The sequence below is a fragment of the Rhincodon typus genome, chromosome 13 (genome assembly GCF_021869965.1).
Source record: "Rhincodon typus isolate 14 chromosome 13, sRhiTyp1.1, whole genome shotgun sequence".
In the NCBI taxonomy this organism is placed as follows: Eukaryota; Metazoa; Chordata; class Chondrichthyes; order Orectolobiformes; family Rhincodontidae; genus Rhincodon; species Rhincodon typus.
Window position 1 is genome coordinate 58166567 of NC_063344.1, and position 19124 is coordinate 58185690.

The following is a 19124-nucleotide window of genomic DNA, read 5'->3' on the forward strand; positions in this document are numbered from 1 at the left end:
TGGTGATGACTGGGACATTGTCTGCAAGGTATGATTCCGTGAGTATGACTAAGTCAGGCTGTTCTTCAACAGTCTGAGAGACAGCTGTCTCAATTTTGGCACTAGTTCCCAGATGTTAGTAAGGAGGACTTTGCAGGGTCAAGAAGGCTGTTTCTGCTGTTGACTTGTCTGGTGCCTAGGTCGATTGCGAGCAGACTGTCCGGTTTTATTTCTTTGTTGAGACTTTGTAACAATTGATAGAACTGAGTGGCTTGCTATGCCATTTCAGAGGGCAGTTGAGAGTGAACCACATTGCTGTTGGTCTGGAGTATCACATAGGCCAGATCAGGTTGGGAAGGCAGATGAGTTTTACTGAAAATCAACAATGGTTATTTGGTCATCAGTAAGTTCTTAATTCCAGATTTTTTGTATCGAATTCAAATTCCGCCATCTGCTGCGGCTGGATTAACAGTCTCACTGCAATGCCTTAAGACCATCCCCTTCCCACGAAACTGCCGGAGTCTGCTAATCTGATTGTCAAAAAGATTGCGTTTCTCTTCCTAGCTGCTGCTGGTATAATTGTACCTGATTAAAAAAGACATGAAGCAGACAGCAATATGTCTTTTCATGTTCCATTTTTGTCATGGAACTACCCCAGCACCACCCCCACAAACCAGAATTGTACAAATAAAAAAACATCTCAACCCAGATTACTTTGCCGAGCAGCCTAATTGTCGCAGCTATTCTGTGAGACGATCCCTTTCATCCCATTGAAACTTTATTGTGTGTTGTTTCTCGGCCTCTGATGAAAGGGAAGAATTATCTTGATTCTGAGAGATATCCTGTCACCTGGAATCACAAACACTCCTGCAGTCAGTGGTAAACATCTCTTTGTGTCATTCCAAGCAAAGTGATGGAACTAACGTTTCAGTGGGTATCAGGGAGCAGGGTGTTCAGCCTTTCTGTTTTTACCAAATGCTAATTCTAAAGGATGGTGCCAGCTTTATGAAGAAGTACAAGTGCAGGGGAGGATGTGTGGATTGGCACGCACTGGGTGTGAAACAGCAATAGTGAGACACAAGCTGGTGAATCTGCAGTCTGCTTCCATTGCATCCAAATCAGAGATGGTGCAAACAGGCTATTGACTTGTTTTGATTCCCAACTTGTTTTATATGACTTCAACCAACTTCGTCTGTGATGGGCTGAATTCCTGAGGCCACTCAAGGCAGGAAATGAGGTGCTAAGACCCCCCAAAGTAACAACAACAGCTGCTGTGTCAATGGTAGGAAGCCGTTTCCAGTGCAGGCTGGAGTGATTGTGACAAAGTCAGCCAGGTGGACCTCATAGAATGTGAATTCCCTGATTGGGGATGTTAGCCTGGTTCAATCAGGGAGCCCTGGCTGACACATATAAACAGGAGCGTCAAGGGTCTGCTCCGACTGACAGCTGGCTCTGAGTTAGGTGCGTCTGTGTCATGTATTGTACACTTGTAAATAAAGGGTGACTTGGTGACAGGATACTGGCCTCTTTGGTGTTATTTCACAGGCTATTTTTGGAGAGATGAGTTCAAGACCCAGAAAGGCCAATAATCTTCACGAGGTCAGAGGTCCATTTGACCCTGCAGAAGTCTGGTTTGGGATGGGTTCAGGAGACCAATTGGGACTTTGCAGACTTCCTCCAGCTTTCTGAAGCGACGGGGCGGGCAGATCAACTGCTTGGACGTGGGCACCCGGGCAAAGATTCATAAATGTGTCAAATGCCCTGGTTATTTTTATCCAGAATGTGGGAGAGATGGTATGAAGTGAGAATATCACTAGACTAGTAATCCAGAGGTTCAGGCTAAGACACTGCAGACATGGATTCAAGTTGTATCCTGGCAGTTAATGGTACTTAGATTCAATTAACAAAAACTGGAATTGAAGGTTAGTTTCGTAGTGACAGTGAAATTATCACCAATCATCCTAAAACCTCATCTGGTTCACTAATATCCTTTAGGGAAGTAAATCTGGTCTGGCCCATATGTGATCCATATCCACACAAATGTGTTTGGCTCTGTCCTCTGAAATGGTCCAGAAAGCCGTTCAGTTCAAATGCTGGCCTTGTTGGTGATGCCCATATCCCATGAAAGGATAAAGAAGAAAGATCTCCGATATCTACAGGGGGTGATCATTAACCTACAGATGTTTCAGAGCAGAAGGAGTCCAGTCGCGGTACAATAATTACACCTTTTATGTTCATTACAACAGAATCAAAAGGACCAAAACTACACAGTTTTAAGAACCAAATCGAACAGCATGACAGTCGATGGTCTAAAACCAGGCACAACGTATGTGTTTCGGGTCAAGGCTCACACTAGCGGAGGACACGGCACTTACGGTGGTGAAATTGAGCTGGAGACCAGTCAAGAAGGTAAGCACAGAAAAATCGACTGAGAACAAACCATATTGATGTCAAAACATGAAGATTATAGCACAGGAGTAAATTGAAGCCAGCAATGGCTCTATTTGCAGTCATTGACAGCAAAGATTCTGGAGGAAATATTCAATCAGAGATGTGAAATGAGCACGTTTTTGGGCAGATGCGGGAATTATTTGTCATGCAGTGGTGATGATGACAATATTGTAGGTGAGTACATCCTTGCAGCTTTAAGGAATTTGCAACTGTAATACAAGTACCCTGTTGAGATGAGGAGCAGTGCTGCTTTAAGTTAAAATGCTCATAATGCACTAATAATAAAGATAGCTTTTGAATAACCAAGAGGGAAAGTGTCTTAAACTCAATGTCCTTGAATACAGATACTGTGAGTCAAAATTACAAGAGCACATAGCATGTTGATACATTTGTTCAAAGACATAGCATGACTGGTGATAGTAAAGGTATAATGATTATTCTCTGGAGTGGATTATTACTTTTTTATTCCTAGCTAGAGAGAACTAATACTTGATCAGACAATGAAAATGGCATTCACTTCTGAAGGCTGGGAGCTTTTTCTGTATACAACAGGACTATGAACCAACATTAAAAAGAATAACATTTACAAGTGTTCGATAAATCCCGACTCATTTTTAAAGCCTTCACTGACCAAATCTGTTGGGCTGAAACTAATTCAGTTTGATCCCTGCAGAGCTAATCATAGGCTGACTGTGTTAATCTTTGAGTCGCAAAGAATGAAAAGATCTGTGAATCTGTGCATGTGAGTACATATGTCTGGACTCTACAGAAAGGTCATTGAATCAACTAAATAGGCTTAAAGGTCCTGAAATACCAAAGAAGAAGCTCCTACTGAGCTTGCTTGTTCCAATGGGAACATATGAATCAAGAGTAGGAGAAGGCACTTTGGATCCTTGAGCTTGGCCCACCATTCCAAAGGATCATGGCTGATTTGATTCAAATTCCTTCATACCTCCAATAACCCTTGACTCCCTCGTTAGTCAAAAATCAATATACCTTTGCCTCAGTGGTATTCAACGACCCTGCCTCCACCACCCAGTGGAGCAGAATTCCAAAGACACTCAACCCTCTAAGAGGAAATGTCTTTATTTTCTCTAGAGAGGGATATGGAAGCTAGAGAACTTGGAGACATAAATAGTGATATCTTGAAAAGTGTCGATATTACAGAGGAGATGGTGCTGGGTGTCTTAAAATGCACAACGGTGGATAAATCCCCAGGACTTGATCAGGTGTACCCCAGAAGTTTGCAGGAAGCTAGGGAAGTGATCGCTGGGTCCCCTCGGTGAGATATTTCTATTGCCGATAGCCACAGGTGAGTTGCTGGAAGGCTGGAGATTAGCAAATGTGGTGCCAATATTTAAGAAGGTTGGAAAGGAAAAGCTAGGGAATTATAGACAGGTGAGCCTGACGTCAGTGGTGGGTAAGTTATTGGAGGGGATTCTGAGAGACAGGCTTTACATGTACTTGGAGAGGCAAGGACCCATTAGGGATAGTCGCATGGAATTGTGCATGGTAAGCGTGTATCACTAACTTGATTGAGTTTTTTGAAGAACTGACAAAGAAGAGTGACGAAGGCAGAGCAGTGGACGATGTCTGTACGGATGTCTGGAAGGTGATCGACAAGGTTCCGTATGGCAGACTGGTTAGCAAGGTTAGATCACATGGAATCCAGGGAGAGCTAGCCAGTTGGATGCAAAATTGTCTCCTAGCTTCAAGACAGAGGCTGATGGTGGAGGGTTGTGTTTCAGACTGGACGCCGGTGACCGGCGGTGTGTTGCAAGGATTGGTGCTGAGTCCAGTGAGTTTTTTTTTTCATTTATACACATGATTTGGATGTGAATTAGGAGGTGTGGTCAGTAAGTTTGCAGACGACACCAAAATTGGTGGTGTATTAGACAGCGAAGAAGATTATCTCAGTGTACAATGGGGCCTTGATCAGATGGGTAAATGTGCTGAGGAGTGGCAAATGGAATTTAATTTAGATTAATGCGAGGTGTTGCATTTTGGTCAGACAAACCAGGACAGGACTTATACACTTAATGGTAACGTTCCAGGGAGTGTTGCTGTCAAAGAAACCTCAGGGTGCGGATTCATGGTTCCTTGGAGGTGGAATTGCAGGTAGACAGGGTAGTGAAGAAGGTGTTTGGTACGCTTGCCTTTATTGGTCAGTGTACTGACTGAAGCAGTTGGGAGGTCATGTTGTAGCTGAGCAGGACATTAGTGAGGCCACTTTTGGAATACTGCATTCAGTTTTGGCATCCCTGCTTCAGGAAAAGATGTTGTTAAAGATTTACAAGGATGTTGCCAGGGTTGGAGGGTTTGAGCTCTAGGGAGAGGCTGAATAGGCTGGGGCATTTTTCCCTGGAGCATCTGAGGTGGAGGGGTGATCTTACAGAAGTATGGAAAGGGTGAATAGCTAAGGTCTTTTCCACAGGGTAGGGGAGTCCAATATTAGAGGGCATAGGTTTAAGGCGAGAGGGGAAAGATTTAAAAAGGATCTAAGAGGCAACTTTTTCATGCAGAGGGTGGTGCGCGTATGGAATGTGTTGTCCAAGGAGATGGTGGAGGCTGGTACAATTACAACATTTAAAAGGCATCAGGATGGGTATAGAGGGATATGGGCCAAATGCTTGCAAATGGGACGAGATTAATTTAAGATATCTGGTCAGCACAGACGAATTGGAATGAAGGGTCTGTTTTCATGCTGTACAGATCTATGACTCTCTCTTAAACAAGAAGGCCCTTGTGTTGAACTCAATCCCCTGGTTGAAGTCTTCTCCATAGGGGAAACATTCGGCACCCACCATGTCAGGTCCCCCTCAGGTTCTTGTATGTTTCAATAAGATCACTATCCATTCTTCCAAAGTGCAATGGTATTGTTCCTCACGAGATAACAACTGTCTGTTGATGACTGGGGTGGTGGGCGGGGGGTGTCAGGGTGAGGGTGGTGAAGAGTGCATTTTCTTTGGGAAATGAGAGTTCAACCCAAATTGTGCCATTTTTCTTTTCTGAGGAATCAAATGGGGTGAGAAGATAAATTATTTAAAGGGAGGAAATGTCCTTCTGTTCCTAATGGAGTCCTTTCAGAGATCTCAAACTTACCCAAGCCCAATTACTAAGGAAAAGTCCTTGACAAGCAATATGTACGTATGGATATCAAGCAACAGAGCAAGGTGCCAGCAGTTCCAGACAATGGCTACACACATAGACCAACTACCTGAGGCTATTAAGTATTTCACAAAAGAGAGATTAACTGAGAGAGGGACAGAAATGCCATTATTTGTGGAATGTTTGAAGATTTTCTGACATTATTGGAACATGTAGAACAGTTCAGGTTTCCCTTTGCATCTGACACACAGTCAATATCAATTTGTGACAGTGACCAGGTCACCGCAGTATGTCAACATGGCAGCTAATAAATAATCAGAACAACAAAGATCTGCAATCTTGTAGTATTTATATCTTACAATGTTTGTAATTCTATTTCGGAGAATACACTGTACAACCTGTGCACTGTTTTTCTTCCTTTTTTAGACATGCTAGCTATCGGTGATCCAAACCAACCCACCATCATGGCGGTATCCATTGCTGGGGGGATAGTGCTCCTGATCTTTCTTGTTACCTGCTTTGTCATTAGTGGAAGGTAAAACAAATTAATTGCTTGTCAATTTGTTTTGCATCGCTTTAAAAGTGTAGATTTAAGACACACTAATACCCACTGTTGTACAACCCTGTCAACCTGTACTGTCATACTGTGATGCAGTGTTGTTAGTGCTGGAGCAGAAAGATCATTTGTTGATTTAGAATGTCCATGAGGTTAACTCAAGTATCAGAAAGCAGCTATGTCGAGCTTTAACACAAATAAGTAAACAACTGGGAGCGCATCACAGGTAAGTTCAGTAATGAGAAAAATTGAAGGAGAGACAGCAAGACAGAAATGGAGACAGTGACAGCTCCGGAAGAACGTCTGGAAAACTAGGAACAGGAGTAGGCCAGTAAACCCTATGGCTGAATGGATTGTGGCCTCAAATCTACTGTCCAACCTACCCCAATATCCTTTCATTCCTTTGTCAGTCAACAATCTACCTACATCTGCCTTAACAAACATTGTACGCATCCCTGCACAGCTCTTTAAGAGAGACTGCTCCAGACACACGCAATTTTCTGAGGGAGAAGACGATTGCATCATTTCCATCTGAGATATGCCTTAAAGATCTCCCCCAGTTCCAGTCTTTTTAACAAGGGAGACATCCTTTCAGTATTCAACATGTCTAACTCCCCAGGATCATATAATTGTAAGTCCCATTCTTCTCATCTTCACGAGAGACCTAGCCTGTCCAACCGAATCTCATGACATCCTCCCTCCACTCCCTTCCCCCACCCTCATTCCAACTATCAGTTGAGTGAACCTTCTCTGAACTTTCTCATGCACGTGTTTCTGTTCTTAAACAAGAAGTCTGGAACTGTAAGCAATAACTTCAGATGTAGTCTCGTCGACACCCTATACGACTATAGTAAAACATCCCGACTTTTGATATTCCATTCCCCTTGTAATGAATTACAACATCTACCTTGTTATTCTAATCAACTGTTGTACTTGCATACTAACATTGAACGATTCATGTACCAGGACATCTCTGCACCTTCACAGTTCTGTGATCTCTCTCCATTGAATCAAATGCTGCTTTTCTACTCTTCCTGCCACAGGGAACATTTTCCACCTTATACTTACTTTGCCAAAACTGGTGCTTTCTCACTTAACCCATCTATATCCCTCTGCAGACTCCATACATCCTCTTCACTGATTTTGTTGGACAACTGGCTGTGAATGTAAGGATGCTCCCTGTTAAAACATCATAGTCGTTAATTCCAACGCTATATTGGCAGATATTCCAATGTGTGTTTCTGGTAGGAAAAATATCCAAATATGAAAAAGCATGGATAGTGAAGTGGCAATTTGGCAAGTAAATACATTCTTTCCATGATCCACAAAGGACCTGTCCCATCTTGGAATTTTATCCATTTAATCTGTTCAATGGCATTACCAGAAAAGTCCTGCAAAGTGAAGCAATGGGTCAAAACTCCCCTATGAACATGTAGTCACCTGCATAATTCCCCTCTTTGTTACTGAGCCTCAGCGACAAAAAAGGACATTTCTCATGGAAATTCACAGCCATCTAAGTCAGTAGACTTTTCATTTCAGACAATGCACATCCAATGAATACCTGTGGGTATTCACATCCTGACATTTCCTCTGAAATGGTTTCTTGCCAATGGCCAAATTGGTTTTGATATGTGCTCATCCTGGCACTTTGGTGAAGAAACTTCCAGAGCTGTGCTCAGTCAATAGCTGCTTTGCCTTGCAATTCAGCTAAAAGTTTTCACAGCTAGATTGAAAATGAAAGCGTTATGAATCAGAGACACTGAGGCATTTGATGTGTGATACTTTCTCATTATTTACCTTTAAAACATATGATAATCAGTTAGTCTGCAGATGTCATTTTCTTCCTCATGTTGCCTGTATGTTAAATCCAGCGGTCATGTTCCATCAGCAAAGTTAGCAGTAACAAGTGACTTTGGAGTAGTCAGCCCTGTCTTTATTGACAGCACCTCGTGTGTTTGGTTAAACTCTGTGATGTAGAATTTAGTTTAACCTCTCAACTGAGACTGACACAGGGCAGCAAGTTTGCCATTTTTATAATATAATCTTTATTTGAAAGGAATACCAGCTTGAATATTAGAAGGATTAGCCAATAGGACTTTCTCTGACTGTACTGACATAGATGTTCTTCCTTGAGGTACATACGGAGACTATAAATAAAGCTAGTGATCTAGATGTAAATACATTATTGTTTTCTGTTCGAGCTGTTTTTCCACTGTGATGCATCAGAGATTTACATTTCAGCCTGAAGGTATACTGCAGTACAGTTTGCTGAAAAGCCATCAATTTATTTGACAGTTTACACCTTAATGCCTGCAGAGAAATGAATAAAAATTGTTACAGTTTTTAATGTGACAGCAAACACCTTCACTAAAGTCTGGTTGGGTTTAAGCGTGTCATTAATTAAAATATTAAATAGCTAATTTCTCCCCAGGTACTTAATTAGAGTATCTGGAAATATTATACATCAATATGAGAAATATGTTAATGGCGGTGTAATGAATCCTTTCATTAAAGCTCGTCTAGGTGTCCCTAACATGTCTCTCTTTCCATCTGAATGGAGAGTTGGGTACTCAGCCTAAAAGTCTCAGTCAAATAAAAGAGTCTGGGAATGGATAACATAATGTGTTAGAACATTGTTCTCTGATTTGAAACTTGGTGAAGGACAATGTTGAATATCTTGTTTCGATTGATATTATGTCAGGTCCCTAAATGAATAGTACCACAGAAAGAAAAGAAAAACTTGCATTGGAGCACCAGACAACATTGTGGCAGCATTGTAAAGACACAGACTGCTATGGCTCTAAAAGGTCCTCAATCACCAAAGATGGATGGATATAAATTGCAGCCACGCAATGATGCACACATCCCCAGAAGTATCTCACCAAGGAAAGAGAGAGGGTTCCTTCTTCTTTGACTAACATTAAAAGCACAATGATGAGCTGGGGGAGTCTTTAGCTGCACTTGCCTGTCATCAAAACATTGTGATGGGAGGTAGAATTGTTGTCATACATAAAAGGAATTGAAAAAATCACTGTGGTGGTACATTGTCCTTCCAAAACCAAGATGGAAATAGTTGGTTAAGCCAGCTGGTGGGATTGAACGATCCTGGGATTTAAATACAAAAAGACCAAAGTAGAGCTCGGAAATGGAATGCTGTCATGGGTGACTGGTAATTGCACAGTGAAAGAAGCATTTTAACTTGCTGCATAAAGCTATTGTGATGATACTATGACTGTAAGAGGTGTATTTTGTCCTTTTTTTTTGAAGAGAGATTTTAAGACAGAGGTGACGAGCTGTTTTTGTAGACAGCTTGTGAGGCCTTTGCATTTTTTTTATTTAAAAGGTTGAACAATAGAAGCAGCCTGATTTGGTGGGGTCAAGCTGTCACAGAACCAGGATTCTTCAGTTTTGTTTTAGTTTTTCAGTAGCAGTTGTTGCTGGGGTCTCAGCTGGGTTTGGAAGTGTGGATCATCTCTTACTGTATACACTTTCTCAGAGCTTTCTCTTGATGCTTTTCCTTATGGGCTGCTAGATTTGCATGTGAAACAATCTGTTTTACTGACTTTGCCAAGGGTCTGTGTTACTACATTAGAGCACTTACTGAACAGAATAATAGGTTTTTTTAAAAGTTTTCCAATCTCGGCATTCTTGTTTTGCAATTTAACTATAGTGTATGAATAAAGTGTGTTCTCCAAATCTGGTAGTTTAACCCAGCAAATTGCATTTGGAATAATATGCCTGGCACTTGCCTTTAAAATAAAAAGCTAGGGGCTACAGTATCTTCACAATACATCTTGGAGGGGGGGGTCTGTTAGTCTGGCCCACAACAGTATGCACAAATGTGCCCAGATTCTGACTGCTATGAATGCTGTTCTTCCAATGGAACCTGCAGCATGTCCATAACATGTGGTTCACTGTGCTGGATAGTGTTTTGGCAAGACTGGCAGCAAGTAGGCACATCTGACAGAGGAGTGCAGAATAAGAAGATGGTTGTACGTTTAGAGTTGACTTGGAGCTGGTGCTGTGTCTTGAGAATTAGAGCTCTAGCTAACCCCTTGTGTTAAATACGCACAGCTGAAATATGTACAGCAGCAGGAAGGATACTCAGCAATGCTTTCAAAAGGCATCCTCAGTGTCTTCCAGTAAGTTGTTGATTTTTGTGTGTGTGCATGCGGGCACAGTGAGTGTAGTGTGGGTGTCGAGTATAGTGTGTGTAAAGTGTGTGTGTGTAGTGTGGTGTGTGTGTAGTGAGCATAGTGTGCACGTAGGTCTGTGTAGTGCATGTGTATAGTGAGCGTGAGTCTAGTCAGTGTGGTGTGTGGGTGTGTCTTGTGAGTATAGTATGTGTGCTATGTGTCGTGTGTAGTGTGTGTGTCGGTAAGAGTGAGGGAGAAATAACCAATTACACACAGCTGAGTCCACTCCCTGACCAGGACGTGAGATCAGATCCCACCCAGCGGCATCCAGGACAGTGCATCTTTTCATATTCATTTATTTAAATACAAGTTACATTGGACATGTTCTACACACCTTCCATCCTCATCCATTCGGCGCTCTCAGCCTAAGTAGCAAGACTGATGAGTTACACTTATAAATTCAGTGATAGTCCTCATTTTCTGCTCATCCAATTGTATTTAACTTCAGTGGGAATAAAAAAAACTAACCTCCTCCTCACTCTAATTACACGTGGAACCTTTATTTCCTCCCGCATCCCAGTGATAAACTGGACACAGTGTCTCAATTCCACACTTCAACCTTAACTTTCATATTCCAGACTCCCTTCTCAAACAGAGCCAAGTACTCTCTTGGTGTCAGTGTGAATTTGCAATCATCTCTATTCAAATTTGGAATGAAATTTAGACTTTGCAAAAACAATTTTGTGTTTGGCTTTACGTGAATATAAAAGCAATTTTTTCTCCGCTGTCAAGCCATCAATTATTACCATGTGGTTATGTCTTACTTTGACCACAATCTCTATGTCAGAAGTGAAGCCCAGTTTTTAAAATTTGCAGTGACAAATCTCAGACAAATCCTCATTACTGTTTACTGCCTTTCAAGTCTTCATATTTTCGAAGACACACCAGGATTTCTTTAAATCTGTCATAAATAGTCTTAATTCTGAGATGAATGGCACAAATTAACTTTCCAATTCATCCTCTGTTTCGTAACACCACATCACATTCAAAGAGTTGATGTAACAATTTATTGATTAAAACAGAAGACAGCAGATCTTAATGCTATAATTCATTTAGAACAGTCACTATGGCCACCAGGTACTTTCATTGATTATTCCAGTGCCACTTAACCAAGTCTAGAGCTGGATCAGCATGGATTGAAATAGGTACGTCAGTGGTCTTAATGTCTGAGATTGTCATCACCATAAGGGATGCACGGAATCCAATGTAGAGCGACAGGAACGTAACTTCATTGTGCTCCCGTTGATCTACATCAATTGCACAGAATGTGCCTCTATACAAAGACATTTTCAAATAAATGACATCTTATTGTGAAGAGGTTTCCAAAGTTATAGAGTCATAGACTTAGACCCTTCGGTCCAACTCGCCCATGCTGAACAGATATCCTAAATTAATCCAGTCCCATTTGCCAGCATTTGGCCCATATTCTGCCAAACCCCTCCTATTCATATACCCATCCAGACGCCTTTTAAATGTTATATTTGTACCAGCCTCCACCACTTTTGCTGGCAACTCCATCCATACACGCACCACATTCTGTGTGAAGAGGTTGCCCCTTCGGTCCCTTTTAAATCTTTACCCTCTCACCTTAAACCTATGCCCTCTAGTTTTGGACTCCCCTACCCTGGGGAAAAGACCTTGCCTATTCACCCTTTCCCTGACCCTCATGATTTTATAAATTTCTATAAGATCACACCTCAGCCTCCAACACTCTAGCCTATTCAGCCTCTCCCTATATCTTAAACCCTCCAACCCTGACAATATCCTTGTAAATCTTTTCTGAACCCTTTCAAGTTTCACAACATCCTTTCTATTCCAGAACTGAATGCTGTATTCCAAAAGTGACCTAACCAATGTCCTGTCCAGCTGCAACATAACCTCCCAACTACTCCACTCCATGCACTGACCAATAAAGGCAAGCATACCAAATGCCTTCTTCACTATCCTGTCTACATACGACTACACTTCCAAAGAACTATGAACCTACACTCCAAGGTCTCTTTGTTCAGCAACACTCTCCAAGATCTTACCAATTAAGTGTATCAATCATGCCCTGATTTGCCTTTCCAAAATGTAGCACCTCACATTTATCTAAATTAAACTCTGTCTGCCTAACCTTGGCCCATCTGATCAAACTCCCATTGTACTCTGAGGTAACTTTCTGCACTGTCCACTACTCCACCAATTTGAGTGTCATCTGCAAACTTATTAATCATATCTCCAATGTTCACATCCAAGTAATTTATGTAAATGATGAAAAGCAGTGGACCCAGCACCAATCCCCGTGGCACACCACTGGTCACAGGCCTTCGGTCTGAAAAGCAACCCTCCACCCTCTGTGTCCTATCTTCAAGCCAGTTCTGTATCCAAATGGCTGGTTCTCCCTGTATTCCTTGTGATCTAACCTTGCTAACCAGTCTGCTTGCGGAACCTTGTCTGACACCTTACTGGAGTCCATATAGATCACAGCCACCATTCTGCCCTCATCAATCCTCTTTGGCACTTCTTCAAGAAACTCAAAATTATTGAGACATTATTTCCCACACACAAAGTTGACTATCCCTAATCCAAATACATGTAAATCCTGTCCCTCAAGATTCCCTCTGACAACTTGTCCATCACCGATGTCAGGCTCAACAGTCTGTAGTTCGCTGGCTTTTCCTTACCACCTTTCTTAAATAGTGGCACCACGTTAGCCAACCTCCATTCTGCCAGCACCTCAGCTGTGTCTGTGGATGATACAAATATCTCAGTAAGGGCACCCAACAATCACTTCCCTAGCTTCCCACAAAATTCTAGGGTATACCTGATCAGGTCCTGGGGATTTATTCACCTTTATGCATTTTACCATGTCCAGCACCACCACCTCTGTAATATGGACGGTTTTCAAGACGTCGCTGTTTATTTCCCCAAGTTCTCTATCTTCCATATCCTTCTCCACAGTAAACACTGATGCAAAATACTTGTTTAGTATCTCCCACATCTCCTGTGGTTCCACACATAGGCAGCCTTGCTGATCTTTAAGCGGCCCTATTCTCTCCCTAGTTACCCTTTTGTTCTTAAGGTATTTGTAGAATCCTTTTGGGTTCTCCTTAACCCTATTTACCAAAGCTATCTCATGTCCCTGTTTGCCGTCCTGATTTCCCTCTTAAGTGTACTCTTACTGCCTTTATACTGTTTCAAGGATTCACTTGATCCCTGTTCTCTATACCTGATCTATGTTTCCTCCGTTTTCTTGACCAGAACCTCAATTTCTCTCGTCATCCAGCATTCCATACAACTATCAGCCTTGCCCTTCACACTAATAGGAACACGCTATCTCTGGACTCTTGTTATCTCATTTTTGAAGGCTTCCTACTTTGCAGCCATCCCTTTAACTGTGAATATCTGCCCTACACCCCAATCAACTTTTGAAAGTTCTTGCCTAATTCCATCACAATTGGCTTTCCTCCAATTTAGAACTTTTAACTTTTAGATCCAGTCTCTCCTTTTCCATCAGTATTAAAGAACTAAGATAATGGTGTTGACTGGCCCCAAAATGCTCCCCCACTGACACATCAGTCTCTTGCCCTGCCTTATTTGCCAAGAGTAGGTAAAGTTTAGCACCTTCTGCGGTAGGTACATCCATATACTGGATCAGAAAAGTTTCTTGTACGCACTTAAATTCCTCTCCTTACAAGCCCTCAACACTATGGCAGTCCCAGTCTATGTTTGGAAAGTTAAAATCCCCTACCATTACCACCTATTATTCATACAGGTAACTGAGATCTCCTTACAAATTTGCTTCTCGATTTCTCACTAACTACTGGGGGAGCGTCTACAGTACAATAGCAATAAGGTTCTTATCCCTTTCTTTTTTCTCCGTTCCAGCCAAACAACTTCCCTGGACATACTTCCAGGAATATCCTCCCTTAGTACAGCTTTCATGTTATCCCTAATCAAAAATGCCACTCCCCTTCCTCTCTTTCTCTCCCCCCACCGCCGACCTTTCTATCCTTCCTATACCATCTACACCCTGGAACATAAAGCTGCCAGTCCTGTCCATCCCTGAGCCACATTTTGGTAATCGCTATGATATCCTAGTCCCATGTTCCCAATCATTCCCTTGCCAGTGAAAGCGATCAGCCGCATCTTGTATGCGCAACCACTTTTCGAGCAACAGTGACATTGATTCACAAGTTCACATCATTTTGATTTTTACGACAAACTCCCCGTAATTTATTTCAGGTTCAAGTGCAAAGCAAATGCAATGTGCACCTCAGTTATGAGGATGGGGATTAGAATGACATCTCTTATCAATTGCTAGGATTAGCTTGGATCATGACAGCTTTGTGACCAGTGAATGTTTCTTATGATGACAGAGAGCTGGATTATGAGCCTTCTCTGACACAAAACATCATGAATGCGATCCTGCACAATATACATCGCAAACACATGGATTCCCACTGACTACATTGAAATTGGCAGACCACAAAACCAAAATCAAGCAAATGTCTCGCTAGTTGACCCAGTAATTATTGCATGCACATTCTGACAGGGCCATTAAACAGTCTCTGATGTGGGAAGGCTAGCTGGATTCTTTGAGCCAGAGGTATGTCCAAATCTCCCAGTCAGATCGTCTGATTGTCAAAATTCAACTGCAAAGGAAACACGTAACGGAACGGAAAAGGTCAGGAGACCGGGATCCTTGGCCTTTGTACTTCTCTGACACATTAGAAGTTCTCACAGTTTGTCTGGATGAGCTAACTGACTATGATACTATAGTATAGTCAGCCATCCAACATTAGTGTGTAAGAACGAATGCAGTGATTGTCAAGGACAGCATAATGAGGAGGATTCACACTGTTCTCTATGGCACAGAGTGGAGGTCCCATGTCCATGGAGCTGACCTAGTGCTAAGGGTCAGAACATCTGTTCAGGACCAGAGAGGAACTTGCAGTGTAAGGGGGAGGATTCAAGCTTCAGGGTCTGTTTCGATGTCCCTGGCACAGGCAGAACAAAGGAGGTGGTTCAACATTGCCAGTTTGAGCGGCGAAGAGCTAAACAAATTAAAAAAGCAGAATCTCAACAGGTCCTAATCTCAGCATTATTATCTGAGCCGTGTACAAAACCATACAGGTCAAATCGCATCGGACAGACGAATGCATCACTCAAACCCTGATGTGGGAGAAGTACGTTCCAGTTGAAGGGGCATTGGCACCAGTGCTGGGAAAGTGGACTCTGTACTTATGAGACTGTGCAAGAGCTGATATTCTCACTGACTGTATTGCTGAGAATTAAAATGGAATTTAAAACTAAACAGTGTGGCAAAAGATCAAACTTCAGAAGATTTGGTTAATCAAAGAGGAGACTCATTACCAAAGAAATCACTATAGAAAGTATGAATCCAAGAGTCAATCAACACAGAACCAATGGAATTTGCAAAAGCACTGTATCTGAATGCATATAACATGAGAGCTTAAACAACAATAAACCAGTCTGGTCTGGTAGCTATTACAGAGACATGGCTGCAGGAGGACATGGGTTGGATTGAGGAGCTTGAAATGGTACAGAATATTTAAGAAGAATAGAAAATTAAGGTTTATTTTCTTGTTAGGGGTTGTGCGGATGAGTTACATCTCTGTTAGTTAATTGTGATATCAGCCAAAGAGAAAATAATGACCCAAATTCAGGAAAACAAGATGCGGAAGCGGTCTGGCCAATAAAAAACTCAAGAAGTTACTTGTGACAATAGTGTACAGACTTCTTTACAGTAATAATATAGTAGGGTGGAGAATAAAGGAAGTAATAATGGCAATAATCATCAGAGATTAAATCTACATATCAAATGAGAAGTCAGAGGGGCAAAGGTAGACTATATAAGGAACCCATGTAATGTTTCTAAGAGGAACTGACTAGTGAACATACTATACCAGGTCAGAGAATCACAGTGCCAAAACCTCCTCTTTAACCACCTCTCCACAGTCCCCAGGGACATGCCCTGGAGGAACATGGGCAGATTCCAGATCCCTGTGTTCTTCCGGGGCCGCAGCAGACTCTGAAGGATGGCATAGAGACAAGAGATGCTGGTCTTAGGATGGATACCCATTCACTGTCAAGTTATTCTGGGAACATCGCTTGCTATGACAGGTTTAGTCAGGTACAGTGAGAAAACTCACTTGGCCGGAAGGCGTGAAATAATCCACTGAACTTGACACGACTTCAATTTAGCCCAAACAATACAAGATGCAGCCCATGACATCTAAATTATGAGAGATTGCAGAGTTCAGATGCATCAGGTTCTGGTGACCCTGAATGTGAATCACAGAAGGTGACTAAGTAGGTACTGCAAGTAATCAAGAAAGCTAATAGAATGTTGTTAGCTATCAGGAGTCATTAAATACAACAAGTTGGGAAGTTACGCTTCTGTTATACAGGATACTGATGACATCCTATCCTGAGTACAGTCTACAGTATCAGTCAGCTTGTTTAAGGAATGATACACATGCATTGGAGACAGTTCACACAAGATTTAACAGACCTATACCTGGAAGAGGGTGGGTGTGTTTGTCTTGCGAATCAAGTTTTGATTGGCTAGGTTTCCATCCCCTGGAATTTAGCAGAGTGACAGCTGACCTGATTGTAACAAAGATGATCCTGAGGGGTTAGGACGGTTTCAGATTTGGAGGGAACTTTGGGTAATGGGAGAATGTGGAACTAAGGGCATCGCGGCTTAAAAATCAGGGAGCACCAATTTGAAATGGAGATGGGACAACAACAAATTCTAAGTCACAAGTCTTTGGAACTCTCTTCCTGCAAAGTTTGTGGAAACAGAGTTCCTGATTCATTTTAAAGCAGGTGTAGATAAATTGTTATTAGGCAAGGGGTGAAGGGCTATCAGGAAAGTGGGGGAATGCAGATAGCAATTAGACCAACTGTGATCTTACCCAATGGCAGACCAGGCCCAAGGAGCTAAACAACCTACTCCTGCACCTCATTCATAAGCTCATATCAGACTAAGACTTTCCATCTTCCCCAGAGTGGATCTCTGAGCTGTCACGACACAACCGATTTTTACCCTGCCACTCAAGTGAAAATTATGTCAGATAATCCCTGACTGAACACACAGGAATAAATTCACAAGCCCCTGTGGGTTACCTATTCCCGACTATGTCTCTTGTAACGTGTTATTGTACAATACATTTACATTGCTGCAGTTTTGGTGCACAACACTAATAACTAATGCAGCCTCACCTCTCTCAGATTGGGCTTCATCAATGGAGTGCAAAACCCAACAAACTAAGTTTTGTTTCACTTTTGTACTTGCTTTGTACTGTAAAATGCTATATTATTGTATGCAAACCTCAGTTGGAATTTATTGATATTGATTGTGTTTTTGTGAAATCAATGCACTTTATTTAATGTTTCTCATTTTTACTCCAAAATAACTTGGTTGCCAGTAAAGAACAGGCAATTTACAGCATGCATTAAATTGTTGGCTTCATTTCTACAAAATCACATAGCAGACCATCTTGAATCCCGAAAATGTTCAAATAGTTAAAAGCCGTCCATTTTTTCCACAGATAATCCTTAAGTATTCACAGCATACCATGAGTAAGTATTCCAGTATTCTATGTAATGAATACAATACTATTGCAAATAGTGTACAAATGTCCCATGCTCCAATATCATACAATTACATATCACATCGTGTGATATCACAATTGAATGTCATATATTCAGTTGTCATCTGATCTCTGAGCATGTGCCATCCTTAACGGAATACAGTCCTAACAAATCCCTATCAGCACTCCTGAATATTGAATGCTCCCAAGCAATTTACACTCTTTGCCAAGCTGTTCCAGTACATCTCTGACATCGACAGCTTTCTAAACGTGAAACATTGCCACACAAAGCAGCAGAAATCCACCCCCACCAACTGCTGCCCCATCAGTCCATCCTGAATGGTCAACAAAGTGACCGAACAGACACTTACTCAACAATAACATGCTCACTGATACTAATCTTAGGATGAATGAGGACTATTTGCCCACAAACTGATGATGGCCTTGTCCCAGACACGGGCAAGAACATGTGAATTCAACATGTGAATCTTTTGTTGCAGAATCCCCAGCCAGTCATCTGTTTTTGCAGCCACTGCACACCTTGTGGCTATTGTGTAATGACCTTTCCTTCCTTTTAAACTTTCATCAGCTCCAAACATTTCTGGTAGCTGGAGGCTGTGGGTTTAACAGCCGGGTGATAATAACTAGACTGGATCACCAGTGATGTGAGAGCACATGGGACTGGGATCAAAGGATCGTTGATAAATGTAGGTAAATGATGCTTGTTCACATTACTATGATATGCAGTCTTCATTTGTCTGATACCCACAGAACCAACCCTGTGACATTCCTCCATCATCACTTTAGCCATGGACTACTAGGATATCTCAAGTCTAATAACACAGATATAAATTTGCATTTTGCACAGTATGACACATTGCTGCAGAACTACATTTAACTATTACAGTTAAATCAGTGAATTAATTTCAAAAGTCAATCATGTGCAATTCAGCTAATTCTGAGTTTGAAATTATCTCGGTGTTTCTTAAAGTGTATCATTTCTGATAAACCCCGAGTGGTATCCACAAATAGCCTCCTATTCTCTGACATCACTCATAAAGTAAGTGCTTTAGGCAAATTGAGACTAGCATACAAATCCCACTTTCTACTCCTGGGAGTTTTGTTAATGAGAACATTGTATAAAGTGTCAAAGTTGGCTTTATTTTCGTAATTAGATTTGGGATAAACAGATGACGAGTACTTCAATGTTAACTTCTAAACCGTTGCAAT

The 19124-nt window shown here is 41.7% G+C and overlaps 1 protein-coding gene across 1 annotated transcript in view; it reads left to right on the forward strand.

Annotated features, from left to right (window-relative positions):
• epha4b (eph receptor A4b) overlaps positions 1–19124 on the forward strand; it is a 270004-nt gene that overhangs the window by 177397 nt on the left and 73483 nt on the right. The window contains exons 8-9 of the mRNA XM_048604238.1: positions 2226–2388; positions 5965–6073. Coding sequence (XP_048460195.1) covers positions 2226–2388; positions 5965–6073 — 272 coding nt within the window. The remainder of the gene's footprint in view (positions 1–2225; positions 2389–5964; positions 6074–19124) is intronic.